General features: G+C 49.7%; 2 protein-coding genes across 16 annotated transcripts in view; one reads left to right on the forward strand and one right to left on the reverse strand.

Annotated features, from left to right (window-relative positions):
* CACNA2D4 (calcium voltage-gated channel auxiliary subunit alpha2delta 4) overlaps nt 1-8,374 on the forward strand; it is a 131,173-nt gene extending 122,799 nt beyond the window's left edge. For 3 of the 4 annotated variants that reach the window (XM_071767944.1, XM_071767964.1, XM_071767953.1), the window contains 4 exons: nt 2,557-2,674; nt 5,671-5,788; nt 6,397-6,474; nt 7,169-8,374. In XM_071767944.1, coding sequence (XP_071624045.1) covers nt 2,557-2,674; nt 5,671-5,788; nt 6,397-6,474; nt 7,169-7,255 — 401 coding nt within the window. In that variant the 3' untranslated portion in view covers nt 7,256-8,374. Of the gene's footprint in view, nt 1-2,556; nt 2,679-5,670; nt 5,789-6,396; nt 6,475-7,168 lie in introns of those variants that run through there. The other variant, XM_071767974.1, reaches the window with a different exon arrangement.
* Nucleotides 8,375-16,199: 7,825 nt separating this feature from the next.
* The window catches only part of ADIPOR2 (adiponectin receptor 2), a 44,524-nt gene continuing 40,557 nt past the window's right edge, over nt 16,200-20,166 (reverse strand). For all 12 annotated transcript variants that reach the window (XM_071768092.1, XM_071768064.1, XM_071768112.1 and 9 more), the window contains one exon: nt 16,200-18,939. In XM_071768092.1, coding sequence (XP_071624193.1) covers nt 18,808-18,939 — 132 coding nt within the window. In that variant the 3' untranslated portion in view covers nt 16,200-18,807. The remainder of the gene's footprint in view (nt 18,940-20,166) is intronic.

A 20,166-nucleotide genomic window follows, 5' to 3' on the forward strand; every position in this document is an offset into this window, starting at 1 on the left:
AGCTAGTGGAGAATGTCATTCCTTGCCAGGGACAGGGGAAAAACAAATATCTGAATGAAGTTTCTGCAATGTCAGGACCCTTTGCTACTCCTGACATGAGCAATACTCCAAATTCTTGAAAGAAGTTGTACCCCAACTTTATCAGGTCACTTTTGTGGTCATCACAGCTGTTCTTCTGGCCAAGAACCAGTAGTCTGTCACTAACAACTCTGCTGCTGTGACAGTGCCAGTCACCCAGTGCTGTGAACCCAAGGGCTTACACAGTGAGTGTGACTTTGGTGTTCTATGGCTGAGGGACTAACGTGTGGAGTTGCCACAAGTATGTCCCTCAGAAGGTCTGTCCCTGGCCCAGACTATGATAGTCTGACCATTTGTTTTGGAGTTTGGAGATGTTTTCCCAGTCACCAGTACAGTTAATTAAGGCTGAAGGAAAGGTGTCTCTCTTGGTTCCTCACACTCCCTTGATACATCAGGGACTTCACTGACCAGAGTACAGTTACCAGCCCTGGAGCTGATCAGAGATGGAAAGGATTTTCAGTGTCTCTCCTTACAGCATAAAATGAGGATATTCTGCACATTTGGTCAGAAAATTACCTTAGTAACAGGGTCTTCTGCTCATCATGAATGTCCCCAGAGTAGTTCAGCCCCAAGACAGGTACTAGTTCTTCATTAGTAAAAATGGGAAAGGCCATGCAGTGTGGGATTTGCACAGAGGGAGGGTGAATGGTCCTGCTGCCAGACCCTGAAATGCTGAGTTTATTTTAGATTGATTTTGTATGAATTCATGGTGAATACCAAACAAGGCATCACACAAAATCAAGCCCTGCGTGCTTTTAGATCTGTGCAAAATGTACCTAATCATGATACTGAAAGGTGGGTCCTACCATCTGGAAATATTTAAGTGGGAGGATGCCTTGTGTGTGACATTTTTGCAAAGTTCATGAGAAAAGCACAAGGCAGACCTACCTACCAGGGACTCTGGGCTGCAAGGGTGTTTGTTTAGCACCCATCACCTTTACCTGGGGAGGTACTGGAGGGGATATTGTGCTGCTCTCAAATGAATGTCTTGTGTCACTGGATGATTGTGGTGGAAAGAAAAATCATCCAGCTTTTCTCTCTCATGTAAACCACAGTGTTTTGATGAGAAGCTCTGCAGAGTGGTGCTTCTCTAGGTCTGCATGCCCCAGCAGCATCAAGGGAGAGGAGACTATAACTCTTAGTGAGGGTTTTACAGTGATACATATTACTCACCAGGATTGTGGATGCCCTCTGGGTGCCTTCTTACCATATGTTTACTGATTAAAACCCACGTTGCTGTATTTTTCTATAAATCTTCAGCTCTGCTGCTGCAAGGGATAAGCTAGTCATCCTCCACATTAGAAGGAATGTCTTCCCTGCCCATCCTTCCTGGCAGGGCTCCCTGCAGCTGCTGTGTGGATGGGGGCTGTGGAATGAGACTTTTGTGCCCAGACCTAAAGTTGATGCAGAAACCATTTCTTATACTTGTTGTTGGCTGAGCCACAACCACCTCTCCCCTAGCAACAAAGCCTCACATTTCCATCGGTGACATTCCCCTGTGTCTTGCAGAGGCAGGAGCTGGCTTTGCTATCTCTGACTGCAGAAAATGATTGCCAGAAGGGCCCAAGGCCGTAGTTTTAGGCAAGGCAGGCTTTGCTGACCTCCTAGAAAGGATGCCCGTGCTTCTCAAGGGAGGCTCAGGAAGGCAGTTTAGGTCCCCCACTAATTTAGGTCCCCCAGATTAGTTTGGGAGTCCCACGGAGTGTGACTGATGAGTGATGGAGCAGCTGCTCCCTGCCTCTGCAGTAAATGGTCCTTCCCAAAGCCACTGCCACGTGTTAGCCAGGTCTCTACTCCTCAAAAGCCATGGTCTGCTTGCCTGTGGTCTCAGGCCAGATCTGTTTGCTGATGGTTTTCTTTGAAATGTGACACTTAGCACCTCATATTGGCTGCTGTGGGCTCCCTCTGAAATGTCAGAGGGCTGAGGAAGCAGTCGATAAGGAAACCCATCACAGACACACAGGGTCCCTGTAGGGGCAGATCCCTCAACACAGCTACTGAGGACGAGCCCAGTTACAGCTTTGGATTGTTAAAAAAGTGCATGAACTGGGGCTGGGTTAGGCAGGAGGGATTTTATTGACACCGCTTGCTCGATAGATTCCCCTTCCTTTGAACACTGGTATGTTGTGCCCAAATGCGGACTTGGTTGCAGGGGTCCCTGGGATGCTGTGGCCCCCCGGCTACGGCTTCTGCAGAGCAGATTCCAGGACTGCTTCGGGAAATACTGGGCACATTTCTCACATAGGCCGGTTTTCCCACCCCACCTAGTGGGAGCAGGGATCACTGCCTGGCTGCTTTCTGCAGCATCCGATATCTTTTTCTCCGCCGGGCACCTCCTCTTGGACACTGTGGGAGAGGGACTCAGGGCAGCTCCTCCAGCCTACATCACTGGTCTTTAAATGCTCCCACCTCGGTGCAGCTCGCTCCTATATGATCCCCTTGCCCTTCATTTCTCACCTTACCTCCTTACCACCACAGCTCACAAGCACAAGAAGCAAGACAGCTTGCAACCCTGTGACACCGAGTACCCCGTCTTCGTCTACGAGCCGACCATCAAGGAGACCAACGGGCTGATTGAGTGTGGAGATTGCCAAAAGTAAGAACTGCAGCTTCCTTTTCATTTGAGGGCTTGCACACCTATTCCTGGGTCCTGGTAGTCCCTTTGCAGAGCCCATCGGTGACAGCAGCCACCCAGCAAGAGTCTCCTGCTGCTGTGCCCATCACATGGCCTATGCCCCATCTGCAGCTCTGGCTGCAGAGCAGAGACAAACAGAGCCACACTGGACAATGAGGAGTTGAAATTACTGAGTTACCACTTACTGATAAAGGAGAAAAAAAATTAAAATCATCTGTTAATAGAACAAGGGGAAGAGCATTTATATATATAATATTTTTCCACAGATTTCAGAAAGGAGCTTTTTCATGTTTCTGGCAAAAGTTTTCCCCTTAGAAAATTTTCCTTTTTGCAATGCTTTCAACTTCCCTTTTTCTTTCTTTTATTTTCCCTCTTTTCTGTTTGTCTATGGGAAAAAAAAAAAAAAAAAAGAAAAAAAAAAAAAAAGAAAAAAAAAAAGAAAAAAAAAAAAGAAAAAAGAAAAAAGCAAGCAAGGAGGAGGGGAAAAAAAAAGAAGTGTTAAACTGAAAAAAATGAAAACATGGGTCCACTTTTTTATCTTCCATTTTCATTTTAAGAGAATGTACAGTGCGACATAACAGAAAAGCTATTGTGAAAAGAGGCTATTTTCAGTGGCTGCATAGCACCATCAGCAATCACATGTGGAAAGGTGACAGCAGGATGAATTTCCACTGATCCAGCTTTTCCTAACATGAGGCATCCAAAGAGATCTGACTGGAATCTCTCTTTAGGAAAAAAAAAAAAAAAAACCAACAACCCCAGTCCTACCTAGTCTGATTTCAGTCTTGGACCAACTGCAGGAAAGACTTAAAGGTTAGGAAAACAGCTTGTACTGGTTAGGAAAAACAGGCCTTGCCAAACATTGTTTTAGGTGAGGTTGCAGATTTGGTAACAAGAAGATATTGTGTAGGTGCAATAAGCTCTGGACAGATCCAGAGGAGCTGAGTGCCCCAAACCCACCGTTTGTGCATCAAGCTGTTACTGTGGAGATCTCCCATCCTGGGGCTGACCCCACACTGATGGAGCCTGACACCCACCCACCCTCCCTGGGGCAGCTGGTGTAGTTTCCTACCATGGTTATTTTAAACAGTGGTGGTTATAGGAACACCCAGAGTGGTGGGAGATGCAGAGAGGGTCAAATGATCCGAGGGTGATGAGCCTAAATCCCTTGTCTCCTGCTGCCCCTCCCATGGTATAAAGGGTGGGGTATAAAACCTGCTGGTATAAATGGGGGAATGCAGCACCTCACAAGCAGCAGCTCCTGCTCAGCTCCTTCAGTTTCAGATGTGGGGCTGGGCTGCACCCTCTGGGTCCTGGGCACATCTCTTTTGCAACTTCCATGTTAGGGAGAGACTTGTGCCCTGACACAGGCTCTGTGGAGCACTGAAGAGTGGCCCGCTGGGCATTGCTTGCTTTCCCCATCACATTAGCTTGCAGATTGGTGCATGGGGCGGCTCTGCTCTGGTTGCTGATCTTGTGAACAGATTAAAATCTGCTTGTTAAAGCAGTCATCAGCCTGGAATGCTAATGAAATGGTCACCCGATGCAGTGTGTGACGAGTACCTTCAAAAGTGAATACAGAAATCCCCGGAGGCCAGAAGGTGGCGAAACGAGGTGGTGAATAACCAGGAAGGCAGCGCAGTCCCCCCAGTGCCGTCAGCTTGGTCGGTGCAGTGAGCACATCCTCACAAACCTGTGTTTCTAATCCAGAAGCTCTCTCCTTGGGCTGGTAGGTGGTCAGCAGGACCCGGAGTTCACAGAGACGTGAACTCAGTGTCGCAGCCCGGCCACCAGCTCAGGCACACCGAGCCCCATGTCCCCGCACCCAGCGGCCCCAGCCCAGCCTGCAGGCTCCTTACCAGGGCTGACTGCTGCCCACAGGCTGGCAGTGGGGGAAGGCAGCCCGGGCAGCTTGGGCTGGCCACAGCCTCTGCACTGCCAGAGAGCAGGCAGTGCCCACAAGGCAAGGGGCACAGGCTGGTGGGATGCTCAAGACAGGTACAGAGCTTTGCAGTGACACCAGGGTGCATATGCGGTGACACGGACTCCCAGCCACCCCCATACTCACCCGTGTGCCACAGCAACAGGCACCAGTTTGCCACCAGCAAACCCACAGCCTCCTGAGTAGAGAGAGACACATCTGAGCTGGCCCAGCATGCACACATGTGTGCACACTGCCATGCACCCAGCTGAGGGCATCCCTGCCCTCATCCTGCTCTGCCCACACCAGCCCTGTTCTGCCAGGCTCACCCCTAGATCCAGACACAGCCTCCCTGGCACAAACCTGTGCTCCTCACTGGCCCTTCACTGTAGTCTGTTTGTCCAACAGGGATGGGGAAGGTACAGGCAAAGTGAAGCTTCACGTTTTTTGTGGCAATAGGCAAGACCAAGCACCAGCTGGCCAGTCCCATCATGGCAACATAACATGGGATGCTGTTGGTATCTTCCTTTCTCACTCCATGAACATGGAATTTAGCAAAACTCTGCCCCTTGCAGGATCACATAGTATGTACAACCTTGCTTTGGGAAAGGATATGCATATATGTATATATATATGTACATTGACCGGACACTGGCACACCTCCAGGTGAAACCAGGCTTTCCTGGGTATCGTTTGCTGTGACATGGCTGCCATAGCTGAGGAGGGCTTGTGTTGTTGGTTCATATTTTTCACTGGCTGGTTGGGTTTTGGGTTGGAATTTGTCTTTTGTGCCTAGCATAGGAGTCATAAATTTAAGCCAGTTTGGAGCTTCTTGAGGCGAGTAAGGTGTGCAAACACCCTCTCCCCCATGCACACTGCTACTCACCACATCTCTTGTGCTTCCTGCTGACATCCCATTTCCGGTGATCTCTTTTTTCTTTGGATTTCTTTCCTGCGGGCCTAGTGATGCTGAGGTTGCTGCTCTGGCTTTGCAAGGGGAGGGATGTGCTTTCTTCCACTGCTCTTTTCTTTGCAGAATGTTTGTGGTGCAGCAGATCACCAGCAGTAACCTCCTCCTCCTCATCACAGATGCCACCTGCGACTGCAGCACCTTCCCACCCGTCCTGTTGGATGCAAAAGAGGTCAAATATATCCTTCCATGCACAGCAGGAATGCACAACCCCACGTGCCCTTTTGTCTCCATGTTAGCTAGGGTAGAAAACCTGCGACGGGGGTCACAGCTGTCACCAGGGAGAGAGACAGGCAGGGTTGCAGTGGGGTGGTGAGAAGGCAACAGTCCCACCTTCCACTCTCCAAGAGGAATCAAGATGCCACCAGGCAGGCTGTCAGAGGCGCTGTATGAAGGTGAAGGTAGGACAGGCCAGGAGAAAGGGTCAGCAGTGGGGTGACTGCAGCTGGACTTGCTCTCCAGCAGTGGTCCCAGGTGCTTCCGTAACCTGTCCCTGCAGGGTCCCCTCCTAAGGGCAGCGATGTGTTGTGGTTTGTCACCATGTAGCTGAGCCCTCTTTGTGCATTCAGGCCACTTCCAGCTGCCCACCATTCCTTGCTGCCTTCTAGCCCCTGGAGACATCTCCAGCCCATGCAGGGTGACCTGTCCTTCCCTTGTCCTCCTTGATCTGTCTCCCAAGCTGTGCAGGTAACATCTCATCAGCATGCATCAGGGCCCCGTGGGGCTGGGCCACACAGTTCCCCCTTGTCTCTGCCTGCCACTGCCAGCATCCTTAACAGCCCGGCACATAACGCCTCCGTGAAGTGTGAGCGGATGCGGTCCCAGAAGCTGAGGCGGCGGCCGGATTCGTGCCATGCCTTTCACCCCGAGGTATTCCAGGGCAGAGTGGGAGGGAGGGAGAACACAGGGCCGGGGTTTGTCAGGGGTGTGCCTGTACCCATGCTCACACACCCCCTCTCGCACCTCTGTGTCCTGTGTGTGCGTGTGGACACAGACACAGCCCTGTGACTGCCCAGGGAGATTCCTAGCAGGAGGGACAGCCACACTCGTGGCCCTGGGGAAGGGCTTGAGCTCAAACATCACAAGGTTGCTGTTTTTTTCGGAAAATTCACCTGCTGGGAGAGGCACAATTCCTGTCACCAGCCCTTGTCACCTGGGCTTGGTGCAGCTAGGCAGCTCTCTCTGCCTGCCAGGCCAGCAGGAGCTTGGTCTGGGGACTTTTGCACAGGATGCGAGGCAGCCCAGATGCCTCTCCCTGCCCCATGGGGCCAGGAACAGGCACAGTGAGCTGCTTATGGGCAGGGCACTCTGGAAGGAGTTGCAGGGAGGACATGCAAGCAGGAGCCAATCCTGCTGCAACCTTCAAGGGTGAGGGATAGGAATTGGGGTGCGGGGCAGAGTATGGCAAAAGCCAGGGAGGCAGGTGGCTTCCTAGCTCACAGGTAGCTGCCACACCATCTGTTTTGGCATTTCTCCTCCTTCCAATGGCAAGGGCTGGGCTCCCTTCCCTCTGCCAGCCACCACCTTGGCAGCAAGAAAGCTGACACCATCTCTTATCTTTCAGGAAAATGCCCAGGACTGCGGTGGTGCTGCTGAGGTCTCCATGTCACCAGCTCTCTTCCTCCTGCCCCTGGCACTGCTCCTGCGGTGACACTGCCTGAAATGGTGACACTGCCTGCAAAGCACTTTACGTGGCAGAGAGCTGGGAAGACAGGGCCACCAGTGGCCAGAGCAGCAGGAGGGAAGGAGATGAGAATGAAAGCTGTTCTGAGACACCCACTACAGCTTCCTAGAAGAGACGGATTTGTTAAAGACACAACACATCCTGTGTCCTCTGCCACAGGGCCCAGCATGGTGCTGATGGTCCAAGCTGCTCCCTCCTCAGAAGCACCCAGAGAAAGGCCTGTTAGGGGAGCAAAGAGCAGGGTCAGCTCCCTGCACAGCACCTGCTGAGCTGTTCCTCCTGCACATCAGCTCATGGCTGAGATTGCTGAGGTCTTTGGTAGGGCTGGCATTTCACCATCACTCATGAGCCACTTTGGTATAGGTGGCCCCAGGAGGTAGAAGGCTTGGTGAGAAAGACCTGTCCTTAGGAGAGCAGGAGGGGCAGGGGATGCTGTCTGCCCATCCCTCAGTGGGAGCCACCATGACTTTGAGCACCTGAGACTGGAGCAGACCAGGCACAGCCCTGCCAGAACAGGGCCCTTACTGGTCTCTCAGGGGGGAGGAAGCATTTCCTGCTCTTGGGAGTGGTCTGGGACCCCAGGACATGGAACTTAACCTGAACTGGACTAACTTAACAAGCAACCAGAGGATGGGAAGTAGTATGACTTGGCTAGTTTGGTGCAGCTAAGCTAGCTCTGCTGAAGAGACACTGCTAGCACAGCATCCAGATTCTTGTCTAGATATGGACATGTGGACATCTTGTCTGGGAAAGGATTATGTATAACCCACAAAAAAAGGGGTTATTTTCCCCACTGCCTACTAGTTTCACTGCAGAAGCAGGTAAGAAACAGACACTTCACCCCTGGGAGCAGCACTGCCCTGCTCATTGAAGCTGCCCTTTGTTGTCAAGGGGTGAGCAGCCCCTGTCCTGAGCCTGGTGCTCCTGGCTGGTAGGCATGGGCTGTTGTTCTCACAGAGCTTTACAGACAATAGGTGGGGAGCACTGATTTTCCTTTTTTTTTTTTTTTTTTTTTTTTTTTGTATTATCTGCTCCATACCATCTCATTAAAAACAAATATATGGCATATTTTAAATAGATACTTAAGTTTCAGCATGTCATGTCTGGTGTTGATCACTCCTCTACACTACGTCCCAGAAACCCCTCTCCCTGCCAAACCCACAGGGACAGGGTGCAAGTGGAAGGACTTCAAACACAGCTGCATGCAGTGGCCTGGCCCTCAGAGGTGTGCCAGCAACTCAGGTGGAGGCCAAGAAGTGCTTCTGGTCAATGTCCTGTTATTTTTACCAGAGCTACAGGAAGAGGAGCCCCTGGCCACCCAGGGCACACTGTGATCCAGCCAACTGCTACCCACAGCTCTCAGTCACCTCTGAGGCAGGGTGGGGTCCTGGTGCCAGCAGAGTGTATGCCAGGGGTAGGAATGACACAGCCAATAGCTACAGGTGGAAATAAGGTCTCACTTTGAGCTCTGCACTGCCCCAGTCGGTAGCTACTCAGCACCCCAGTAACTACCAGCACTGCACCATGCTCTGGTGGCACCAAGGGATCAGGCCAGCAGGGCAGAACCTCGCCCTGGCCTCCTCTGCCAGGCAGTCCTCTTTAGAAGCCCCATCCAACCCTACAGACCCCTGATATCTGTGTGCCTCATCCCACCAAGCTACCATCTGATGCAGGGCAAGTGCCCGCCCCCTCCTTGCTTACTGTCCTGCAAGCAGCACTGCCCTCCACATGTGCTGCCCGTGTGGAGCTCATGAGAGCCTCACAGAGCCCACCAAGCCACCTGGTCCTGCAGCCACCGCTGCTGAGGTTTGACCCACACACAGTTGCTGGAGAAGGCAGTTTTAGGGGAAAGGGCTTTCCCTTCAAACCACAGCCATCCTCTTGCAAGAGCCCACAAATGCACCCCAGGTGTGCTGGGGTCAGTGTGAATGCTGCTCCTCTTGCCCCCAGCATCACCCAACCAAGGGAACAGTACCAGCCATAACTGGCTCTTGGTGGGGACCTTTCAGGATGTTACAGCTGCCCCTGCAACTGGTTTTGCTTTGCTGGATATGGGTTTACAGCAAGGGGGAGAGGAACAATCACATTACTGGAATAAATCTGGATGTGGAGATGGTTTTCCATGTTTCATATGCAGTGACCTTTTCAGAGCCAGAAGCAGCTGAGAAAGATGAAGGCAGCATGGAGGGAAAAGGGGCTTCTGTCAAGGCCTAGGATCAGGAAGTGCTTTCAGAGCCCAGAGGAGCCACCAGCTCAGGGCATCCCCCTCCAGCTGGCACAGCTTCCCCAGCTCCATACGACTGCCCTTGGTGCCTCCCCTCCTGGGGCAACACTCTCAAGGGTGACCTCCCTTGTCAGAAAGGATTAGCAGTCCCATCTCCACTCAGTTTAAAAAAGATACATAAATACACATTTCCCTCTACAAAGTAACCATGTTTGGTTTCAGGTGCACTAATGCACAGTACCCATGGTCCTGCAAAGAGTGAAGATGTGAATGTTGCTTCAACGAGTTTATGCGTAAATTGTAACAGGTAGGAATAGGACAGGGATGAGACCTGGATTATTTTTTAAACCAAAAAAAAATAAAGGTGAAAGTTTGCCCTGACTTAAAACCCCCAGCACACCGCAGGAACTGAGTGGCAGAGCCACTCGCACCGTTTCCACACCTCAGCACTGAGTAGCAGAAGGACAGACATCTCTCTCTGTGCCACCAGTGCTGGGGTGCCCTTGGCTAAAGCCAAAGGAGCTTCTGGTGCCCCCATGCCAAGGCCTCCCCAGGCACCTGCCAGGCAGCAAGAGCTGGGCTGTAGGCACAAGCAGTGGGCAGCCCATGCTGCCTCCCCTCCAGGGCTCCCCATCTGCCCTGAGTGCCCCCTGTGTCCCACCCACCCTGCAGGGCTTGAGATAGGGAGTGGGGGGCTGAAACCAGACAGCAATTCATAGACAATGAATTTGGTGTGTGTCTCCAGAGAGAAAGTAAGGTGTGACCCCCTCAGCCCCTTGCCACCTTGAGCTGAGGCTGCTCTGGGGCTGCCCCAAATCTGCAGCACAGCTCCCCATCCTCTGGCTCCAGGGCCATGGGAGAAGACATTTCCTCTTGCTCCCTCACTGGGCTGCACTCCCAGCCCCTGCTGTGCTTCAGAGCATGCCTCCATCCTTCCACTTGTTGCTTGATAGCGATGTCCTGGCCATCACCCCTTGCCCATTCCCACAGAAGGGGATGGAGGAGACCTCATCGTCCCTGGGAAACTCCAGCAGCACCATTTGGACAGTGCCAAGTACCCCTCTGCAGGGGTCTGCCTGCTGCCTGGGGAGGAGCTGTGTTTTACAGACCTTCAGCTGGAGCTGGGACAGCTCCTCCGGAAGCCCCAGCGGGTGTGTCAGCAGCCCCCAGGAAAGGCAACACACACAGGCTGTGCTATTTGGTTATGTGACAGAAGCTCCTGCTTCACTACATGAGGTTTGGTTTAGCCATTTATTTTCTTCCCACAGTACTGCTGATCCAATGATGTCCAGGTATAGCTTGCTTTTTTTTTTTTTTTCTTCTTCTTCACTAAAACAAACCCCAAGCCCACCTACCTATTTCTTTTCTGACATGGAGTTATGCAAATTCCACTGTCTGCTGTGCTCTTCTAGAAGGGATAGTGGCTTACAGCCCAAGGTGACCAAAAAAAAAAAAAAAACAAAAAAAACCCCACAAAAAAACCCACATAAGAACAACAAAACCAACCAACCAACCAACAAAAAAACCCACAAAAACCAACCAAACACACAAACAAAACCCACCAGGAAAAGCAGCTGCTCCAGCTCCCAACTTCTTCAGCAATATGCTGGGCACAGAAGACAAAAGTAGGTCAGCAAAAGCAAAGAGATCTGAGGCCAGAGAATCTGACCAGGAGCAGAGCAGCTGTGAGAGGAGCCATCTCTCACTTCCAGCTGAGCAGCATCCTGCTGCAGCACTACAAACCACAGCTGTACCTCCTGCAAGATCCTGCCCACTACCATAAGCACACAAACTGTATCATTGGGGTTTGTTCTATTACAGCCACCCTTGATAGGAGAAAAGCCACAAGCAGTGCTCTGCAGTAAGGGGTGTCCATCAGACCCACCCAGCCCCATCTGCCTGCCGCACAAATCAGGGGATTCAGAAGCCCTAAACCTGCAGTTTCCTCCCAGGCAGGTCAAAAGGGAGCTGTGAAGAGACCTGAAATCTCTCTGTTACACACCTTGCATGCTTCAGAAATGCCTCCCTGCATGCTGAGGTAACCTTGTCCCCCCCTCAAATGCTGTGGTGGGCACTGAGTGCATCCGAGCTGCAGGCAGGGACACACAGATCACACAGCATCGCACGCACGTGTGCCCTCCCCTGACTCATGCCTTGGGACGGGGCAGACAGATGACTACACCTTTGAGTATGACCAGATGGGGATGACTTCATCCCACAGTATAGTAGGAAAATCAGCCCTGGATTTACAGCAGCTGTTTGCAATTGGGAACAGGCACAAAAGCAGCAGCTTTTCAGCAGGCTAGCCTGAGTCAGCTTATACTTAGTGAGAGGTTGGCAAATCCCCGGCTGGTGATGGCAGAGCTCATAGCCAGGAGCCACATGTTCCAAGTGGGCTAAGGAGGGGGTTGCCCTTCTCTGCCACACAGAAGCACCACTACCATAGTCTTGCTTGGCTTTATGTGCGCTTATCAGACTAGAGCTCTTCAGAGTGTTTTCCGAGATGCTTTTTCCGCTGACAAAGCCCATACAAACCCTGTGCTCACACAAGCAGGGGAAGAGGAGGCCTGATGGCAGCCAAAGGTGGCACTTGTGTACAAAGCAATTTTTGGAACCAAGTAGGGAAGGAGCATCAAACTCCATCACCAGCCAGGTCCTTGCTGGGGTGTTGGAGGGGTTGCTGCTCTCATCTCTGCTGGATGCTGGGGAGCTCCCCCATCCTTCAACACAGGTTGTTCCCTTGGCCTCTGCCCTGCCCCAGCTGCAGGGCCCCTTACGCTACCTCTGCTTGCACTTGAAAGGAGCCTTTACACCTTCCCTCACTCAGCCAACGCTGCTGTCATTACCTCACATGACATCATCAGCAGCAAGGCAGCTCTCACCATGATGCATGATGCAAACTCTTATAGCCCCACCTGCACGCTACCAAGCACGTTTCTCCTGTAAATACCTTATGGGCCAGGCAGGAAATTTAATCAGCTCCTCCTGCTTTGCTTCCTGCTCCTGCCTCGTGTTCTGGGAGCACGAGCATCCTGCTTTTGCCTGAGCAGAACACCAGGAGTGGGAGAGGGGGCTGTGCACTGCACCCCAGTTTGGCTCCACTGGGGCCAGGCAGCCCCTGCTGTCCCTTCCATCAGCATCACAAGGAGCAGCATGCACCTTGCACAGGGATGCACGCAGGTGCTATCTCAGCCCTCCACCGGGGAAAGCCCTGGGGATGGTGGCAGGAGGCTGCCAGCCTTCCTGGAGGCCACTGTCACACCAGGGGCTGGCAGGGAAGGGGACAGGGGTCTGCTGGGGAAGTCCCTCACGCCAGTGAGAGCAGGCACGTCAATGCCATGGGTGTGCTCCTTGTCTGAATTTCAGCCATCGGTGGCTTCCTTCAGCCGTCTCCCACCCGCAGCAGCAGGGGCTGGAGTCTGCTGTCACCCCCCTCTTGCCCAGCTCTGAGGGACACAGCATCGCTTTCAAAACTGGCAGGAGGCTCCCTGGCAAAGGCAGCAAATCCAGCTGCGGGCAGCGGGATGGCAGAGCCATGGGCTGTCTGCCCAGGCAGGGAACTGGCAAGGAGGTGGTGGCAGTGGCTGCTCCCTCCCCCTCCTGGGACAGATGGCTTCCCAGTGCTCCATCCCAGCAGCAGCTGTCACCCCAGTGTCCCAGCTGCTCCTGTTGCAAGACAGGGAGGGGCTGAGGGGCTGCCCCCCACTTGCTTCAGCTGCCGAGAACAACTGCTTGGGTTTAAGGGAGCTCTGCTCCATCCCTGAGTTATGGCAAACCTCAAACCATATGCAGAGGTTCAGCACGGTCAGAGATGGAAACAAAGGGCCACACTGCTGGAGCTCATCTGGGCATCATTCTCCTGTTAGGGAAACGCATCACTGCTCTGGGAACTCAGCCAGGCCCATGATTTTCTCATCTCATTTACAACTAGACCACTTGGGTTGGATGCCAGCTGCGAAGAGCCTCTGTGCCCAGCAGTACCAGTGTACCAGAGATGAAGCTGCTAAAAAGCCAGATCAGCGTGACTCCCCCGTGCAAACAGCTCTGAGCTCAGAAACAGTAACAGCTTTGTTGTCCAAACACCAATTCCACTAGAGGAGAAAGGGCAAAGGTGAAGCTTCTGGAAATGCCAGAATAAAGACTGAGCAGGCAAACTACCTCCTTGTGCACATGCGGGCGTGCCAGGCTCACATCCCACCATCCCTCCCCAAGGAGCCTACCTTCCTGAGGGTGAACAGGGACCAGATACATGAGGTCCTGTTGCAGCAGCTGGATTGCAGCACTGCCCAGGAGATGCTGGGCAGAGGGTTTCCTCATGTGCTTTGCCTGTGTTGATCCTGTTCAAGTACTTGAAGATGATCCGATGTGACTTGCTCTGTGTTGCCATGAGCTTGAGGCTGGTATTCCTTCTTCATAAATAGAAACAGTGACCTAGGAATTAAGACATCTTCTCCAGGGAGTTGATAATTTTAGGGAACGTTATTCAAAGCAAATCAGTGCTGCGTACTTATGGAAATCAGCCTGGATAATGTCAGCTAGGGCACTCCAGACAAATAAAGAAGCACTGACCAGCAGGAGAGTTTGGTTCAAACAAAATACTTGATGCCACATGGCAGGCAGTAAAAAAAAAAATGTGGAGCGAAATGAAGTCAGTCTTGCAGGGAAGTCTCCAATGGGTTCTACCAAAACAAACTCAGCTCCTCTGTGCTACTCATATGCATTATTTTAAGCTTCTTAAAAACAAAAACCAAAACAAAACCTAGGAAATGGGCTTAGACATTCACCCATTCACCTAGACTTCAGTGCTTTAATCCATTGTCAGGGTAAGTTCACCCTTTGCAATGAAGAAAGCAAATGGCTCTTGAAAGAGGGCGAAGCATGGCCACAGCTACGTGCCAAAGACGTAGGATGACCTACAACTTCAGTCTGCACAAGCACATTTTAAATATCATTCTGCCTTCTGAAAACAAAATAAACAAAATTCATGGTAAAACGTGGCAGTTTCTTTCCATGTCATTTATGTGAAATCTGATGCAATCTGTTCTCCGTGTTCCTTTGCTTTGCATTCCAAGAAAAAAAATATCCACCCTGAGACCTCAAGCTGCCACAGGTCCTTTACTGGAAGCAGCTTTCCTACGGGTCACTGCAAAACATGGATCTTGAGTCAAGTAACTGATAAACAGCACAACTGTAAATGCCCGGACTCTGTGAACCAACACAAGAGGAGGATTAGCCCTATCTCTCCCAGGCAGTTCAGAGATGTTTGCTGACAGCCAAGGAACAGCAATTAAGACCTCACCTCAGGCATACAGTTGTTCTGGTCAGCACCAGTCCCACTCCATCCCCAGCCAAACCCAAGTCCTTCTTACCCCTAAGCCTGTGTCTCTGGAGGAGATGATAATCCATTACTCGGGTACAGGCTGGGAGGTATTTCCCCTACACCAGGAATTTGAGTCCAGGCTTCTGGATGTCCCTTCTCAATCTCAGCTCAGCTAAAAATTTGAACACAACAACCAAGGTCTCCAGCACCCACCTTCTTTCACCCCCAGCTCATTTATTGCACTCTCAGTCCCTCCTGCTCATTTTCCTTCTTGCAAGCTCCCACACCCCAGTGCTTCACCTTTGGCCTTCCAATACTGTCCATAAACCATTTTCTGCTCCTTCCACAGTGCTCCATGCAGGTTAACTCCTTTGCCAGTTTGTTCCTTTCCCTTGTTTGCCTGTTACCCCTGGCACACACCCTGCAGTGTTAAGGAAGAGCCTTTTGGAACCTTGGAGCAAGGACAAGGACAGTACACATGCAGTCTGCTCTAAAACCTGCAGGAGCTGGAACGGGAAAACTGAGTCACTGAGAATTAAGTGTCACCAAACATGCAAAAACATAACCTTTGAAATTACAGCTAGCCTAGGCTTAGATGGAGGCTTGGGGGCTGGAGAGAGAGGCCTGTCAAAGGCTAACCAGCCCCAAGGCCACCCTGCAGCTTTATGGCCTCACTCTTCAGGCTAAGATTTCCAAAACAAAAGGCTGAACACTAACACCAAGCCCTCTTTGTCCTGGAGTTACTTTTAAAATATGACAGAGGTCAAAAACAAGCAGTCATGGGAGAGGATAAGTGTTATCCCACACTCTTCATTCTCCACAAATTCAGAGCAGTTGTATGCCAGGGGAATTTTTATGACTAGCAGCTTCCTGAAGTGGTGGCACCTGATAGACCTAACACTACCCCTGCCACTACACCACTATCTGCCCTATACTACACCTGTCAACTCCAGCAGGCATTGAATAAATATGAATCCTGGAAAAACAAATTTCCCTTGAGATCAGCACTGAGAGGCAGCACAGTCCACGGACACTTTTGTCTGCTGCAATGCTTATACACATTAAACAGTACTGAAATCTTGTGACAAAAGCAGGCACAAACTTGATGTGAATTAGAGTTATTAGCAGAACTAATGTTTTTGGTGGCATGAACTCCCACCATCCAATAACTTTTGCTCCAGGAGGCACATGCCAAGCATCCACCAGTTTAACTGTACGTAACCAAGCCTTTAGCCATCAGTTTAGATTTTGCTCCTGCAGAAATCTTTTACCTATGAAGTGTTGCCTGTAAGCATCAGGAAGGAACACAGAGAAAGAAAAACTTTCAAGCTTCCCATGCAGCATGAAAAGACCCAAACCAGACAATATTCAATTTGGTTCTTTTATTAGCAGAAGTTAAGAATACAGCAAGTAATAAGATCCCATCTTATATGGAACCATCACCAGAGTCCCCAACCATCAAAAACCCAGAATGTGCTTCATTGCTTTCAACAGTAAGCAATTTTTAAAAAGAAATATACTGAACAAGGCCACTATTTAATGGGGAAGGAAAGAAGCTGTAGGTCTTAACTATTCTATGGCAATAACCTGCACACAGAGCAAGCAAGCCTCTGACTGCTGAGAGTAAGGCATTCAGGTGCCAACCTGGGAAGAGTTCTCAGCAAGAGCTACAGAAAAGTGCACAGCTAAGTTGTTTTTATTGGAACACAAACCTCTGGAAAGGAGAGACTGACTGGGTTAAGAATAGCAGGTGAAGTACTGTGTTTCTGTAATAATTCTGTGCTGTGTAGGACCAGGTTACAATCACCCTTCAAGGAGTGAACATGGGATGATCCAGGATGGAGACTGCCACTTCTGCTGGTACTGATACAGAGGTATCCCAAAGCACCTTACAGACAACTCTGATTCTGATATGTACCAGGCCCTTCTCAGACACCAGGATACTTCCTACCATGCAACTCTACATCTTTGTCTGAGATGCCAGTGCTATTAGCCCTTACGCCCAAGTTAATACTGCTCTTTGATTCTTTTTAGTACCACACAGACCTGTGATAACTTCTTCTGGCCCTACAGGCATCCATTGTAGTGATCCTACTGAGAACATGTCCCTCTAAGCTCTGCAGCACCTCTTTGTGCAGCTGACCTTGCTCTCAGAGGCTTTACAAAGATTCCATTAGAGGTGTGGAGCCTTAATATCCAGTCAAACTTTCAGAAGGCATTTTGCTTCTATTTGACTCCATTAGGCAAAGCAACTCCCCAAAACACACTCTGCAATATCCAGAGTATGGCAAATCTTCACAATCTACATTTTTCTCTTGAAGGGTGAACTTGCAGGAGTCTTAAACAAAGTAAAAAAAACACCACAACAAAAAAACCATGCTGTACCTTTCTTCCTTGTGAAATACGGCGTTTTATGAGCTGTTTAACTCATCCATGAGAGAGGTAATTGCTCTGAATTTCCAACTAAACACTCCAAGCAATACCTATGCCATAAGAAACAAAACATTCAAGTTTCACCTTATGACTCCGAAAATTCTCCTTCATTCTGGCTTCTGACTAGGCTCCAAAGATCAAGCTACATCAATTACACAAGAGAAGGTTATATGCCTCCCCTTATACAGGAGGTGCATCTGCTCCACAGCAATCCAACTGAACTCTTAGTTTTAGGTTTAAGAAATTCCAGCAGTCCCACTGCTAGAGCACAGATGGGAAGCAGACCTTAGTAAATAAAAAAATTTTAAAAATGGATCTGCATTGGGCTGATTGTGGATTTTCCTTCTTAAAAAGAAAAAACTGCAAACCCCCTTGGCATACAGAGCCTGACCCATGAGAAGGTACCGTGCTTGAGGCCTGCAGTAACTGTTAACTCCAAGTCCTGGAGCACACAGCTTCCACTTCCCAGTCCCTCTAACCCCACCTCTTTTCCCCTCACATGCTCAACTATCTTCTGACAAGTGCATTACCATCATTTGTTCAGACAAAACATGGCAGGCTTGCAAATGGCAACCATCTACTCAATGGTGGCCCCTGGGAACAGGCAGGCACTGACGGAGTCGGACTGTTTGCCATACCGCGTGCAGTTATCCCACCACACTCCAATTCATACGATGAGAGCCAAAACAACTATGAGATCCACAACCCAATACTACACAGGCCATGGAAGCCTAGCAGGCAGCTGTCCCATATGCTTAGGCAGGGCACAGATAAATCTTTCAAGCTACAGGAGCAAATAAACTTGTTAACACTGCGACCTGGATGACAACATGATTAATCCAGCCTTCACAATCCTTGTGTACACATACTGAACCTACTCCAAGTGCTGGCCAGGACCCCATATTGCCCAGGGCATGTTGGCCACCAGGAAAATCTGCAGGGCCAATATGCTTCACTCCTGGGAATTTTACCTGGTCCTCCTGCAATCATTTATTTTGTGCAAAATTGAAACAGTGTGTGGTACTTGCATGTTGCATTCTTTACAAAAACCCTTCCCCCCCCAACCCTTTGTTTAAAACATTTATATAAATTTTATTTAAACAGAAAGTTAGAAATCTTATTTACAATTTTTTTTTTCTCCCAAAAGAGCATCTAAAATCAACTCCCAAACCCTCCAAGAGGATATAAATTTAACCTCATTTTTTTTTCTTTTTTTTTAAAAAAAGGAAACCGCTAAGCTATCCCTCCCCAATTCTACAAATAAATATGGCATTGAACAGAAGCCGATTTGGAAAGGGTCCTCTGTAGCTCATTCTGTAGATCCCAAGAATAAGTTAGGGTTTCAGAATTTCCTGGTCTTCAAATTGATTCATTCCATTGCTTGAGGTATAGAATTTATCTTGGTTAGTCAGAATCCCCCACGAAGCTCTACGCCCCACCAGCTGAAGCTTGGATTCTTCTTAGGTATTCATTTTGCTAGCCTGTATGCTTCAACCGCGCTTGCGGTACTGTTTTGGTTACATCTTGGGCTGAAGGTTGGTTCTACTGCATCCCATCTTCCTCTGTGCAGCCTCCTCCGAGTGTGAAACGGAACTCCTGGAGGTTGGAAACCCCATGGAAGTGCACGAAAGCACCAGCCACTACAAAGACGTGAAACAGCTGATGGGAGTGAAACTGCAGAAAAGAAAACACTTGTGTTCAGCCGGGATACTTTGGGTTCTCGTGACACCCCATCTCTAAAAAAGCCACACATTCAGCTGAAGTACACAGTAACACGTAGCAGTACCTCAAACTACAAGCTGTAGAGTTCCCCAAGTTGTGTAAAAGCCCATCCCTCTCATATCATTAGCAAAATAATAAAATTCTACACACATACACACACACACTCACACGCCCCCCTCCCCCTTCAGTCATCTTAACCAGCTGGTCAACCAGCAAGTATGCTAGAGTGCATCTTTGTCAAGGGGCAAGGATAATCCGAGGCTTTGGGCAAAAGGCTTTCTAAATTAATTCCTCCACAACAAACACTGGTGTTTTACTAATAAAAAGGGCTGTCTCGTGCAGCCAACAGGTACCAACTCCTCTCTGGGCACAGGCGTAAGTTTTACCAAGTCAGTTTTCAGAATGTTATGATATTATTTCTCTGCACAGTATTGCAACAGTATTGTATTAAAACCTAGAAACAACCAGATGTTCTGAATGACTGCCCAGGATGCTATTGATTATATTACAGCAAAATACAATCCACAAGGGAGCTACATGACAAAGCATGCTCTTGTTTGAGGGAAGCCATACCAATATGGATAACACTCTTGAAAAACCTCTACAAATGTGCATTTGCAGGCTCCACAGGAAATTAAGAAAAGAGTTGGTGGTACTCCAGTGCTTTTGGAACCTATTATTTGTAACAAGGCTTTTCTTGGTAATTTAAACAAACCTAGAAAACTGGTGCTGTGCAAAAGACAAACAACCCATGCCTCGTTCAAACATCTAAATATTCTTTAGGGGCCCTAAACTATCCTAGTGGAAGTACAGTAGCCTTCCAAAGGTTTACCCTCCTCCTTCTCATTTCTACTCTTGCTCCATCCGATTTCCTTCCTTACATCTAACCCACTTACTTCTCCCCCACAGTCTTAGCAATTTTTTCCATCACACCAAGTTTCCCACACCCACCCCGGCTTGGCCAGAAATCCCTCTGGAGTCTACCACCTCTACCCAACATTTTCACTGGCTGCACAGGTTGAGAAGCCAGACATGGCGAAGATCCCAGAAAGCACACCGAACATTTGAGAAATAACCATGCACTACTTTGCACAGCAGCAAAGTAAGGTGTGTTTGCAGGATGCTCAACACACACACAAAAAGGTTCACAAAGTCACTTACCCACCTAGTAAAGTTGTC

This window comes from Heliangelus exortis, chromosome 1 (genome assembly GCF_036169615.1).
Source record: "Heliangelus exortis chromosome 1, bHelExo1.hap1, whole genome shotgun sequence".
Lineage (NCBI taxonomy): Eukaryota > Metazoa > Chordata > Aves > Apodiformes > Trochilidae > Heliangelus > Heliangelus exortis.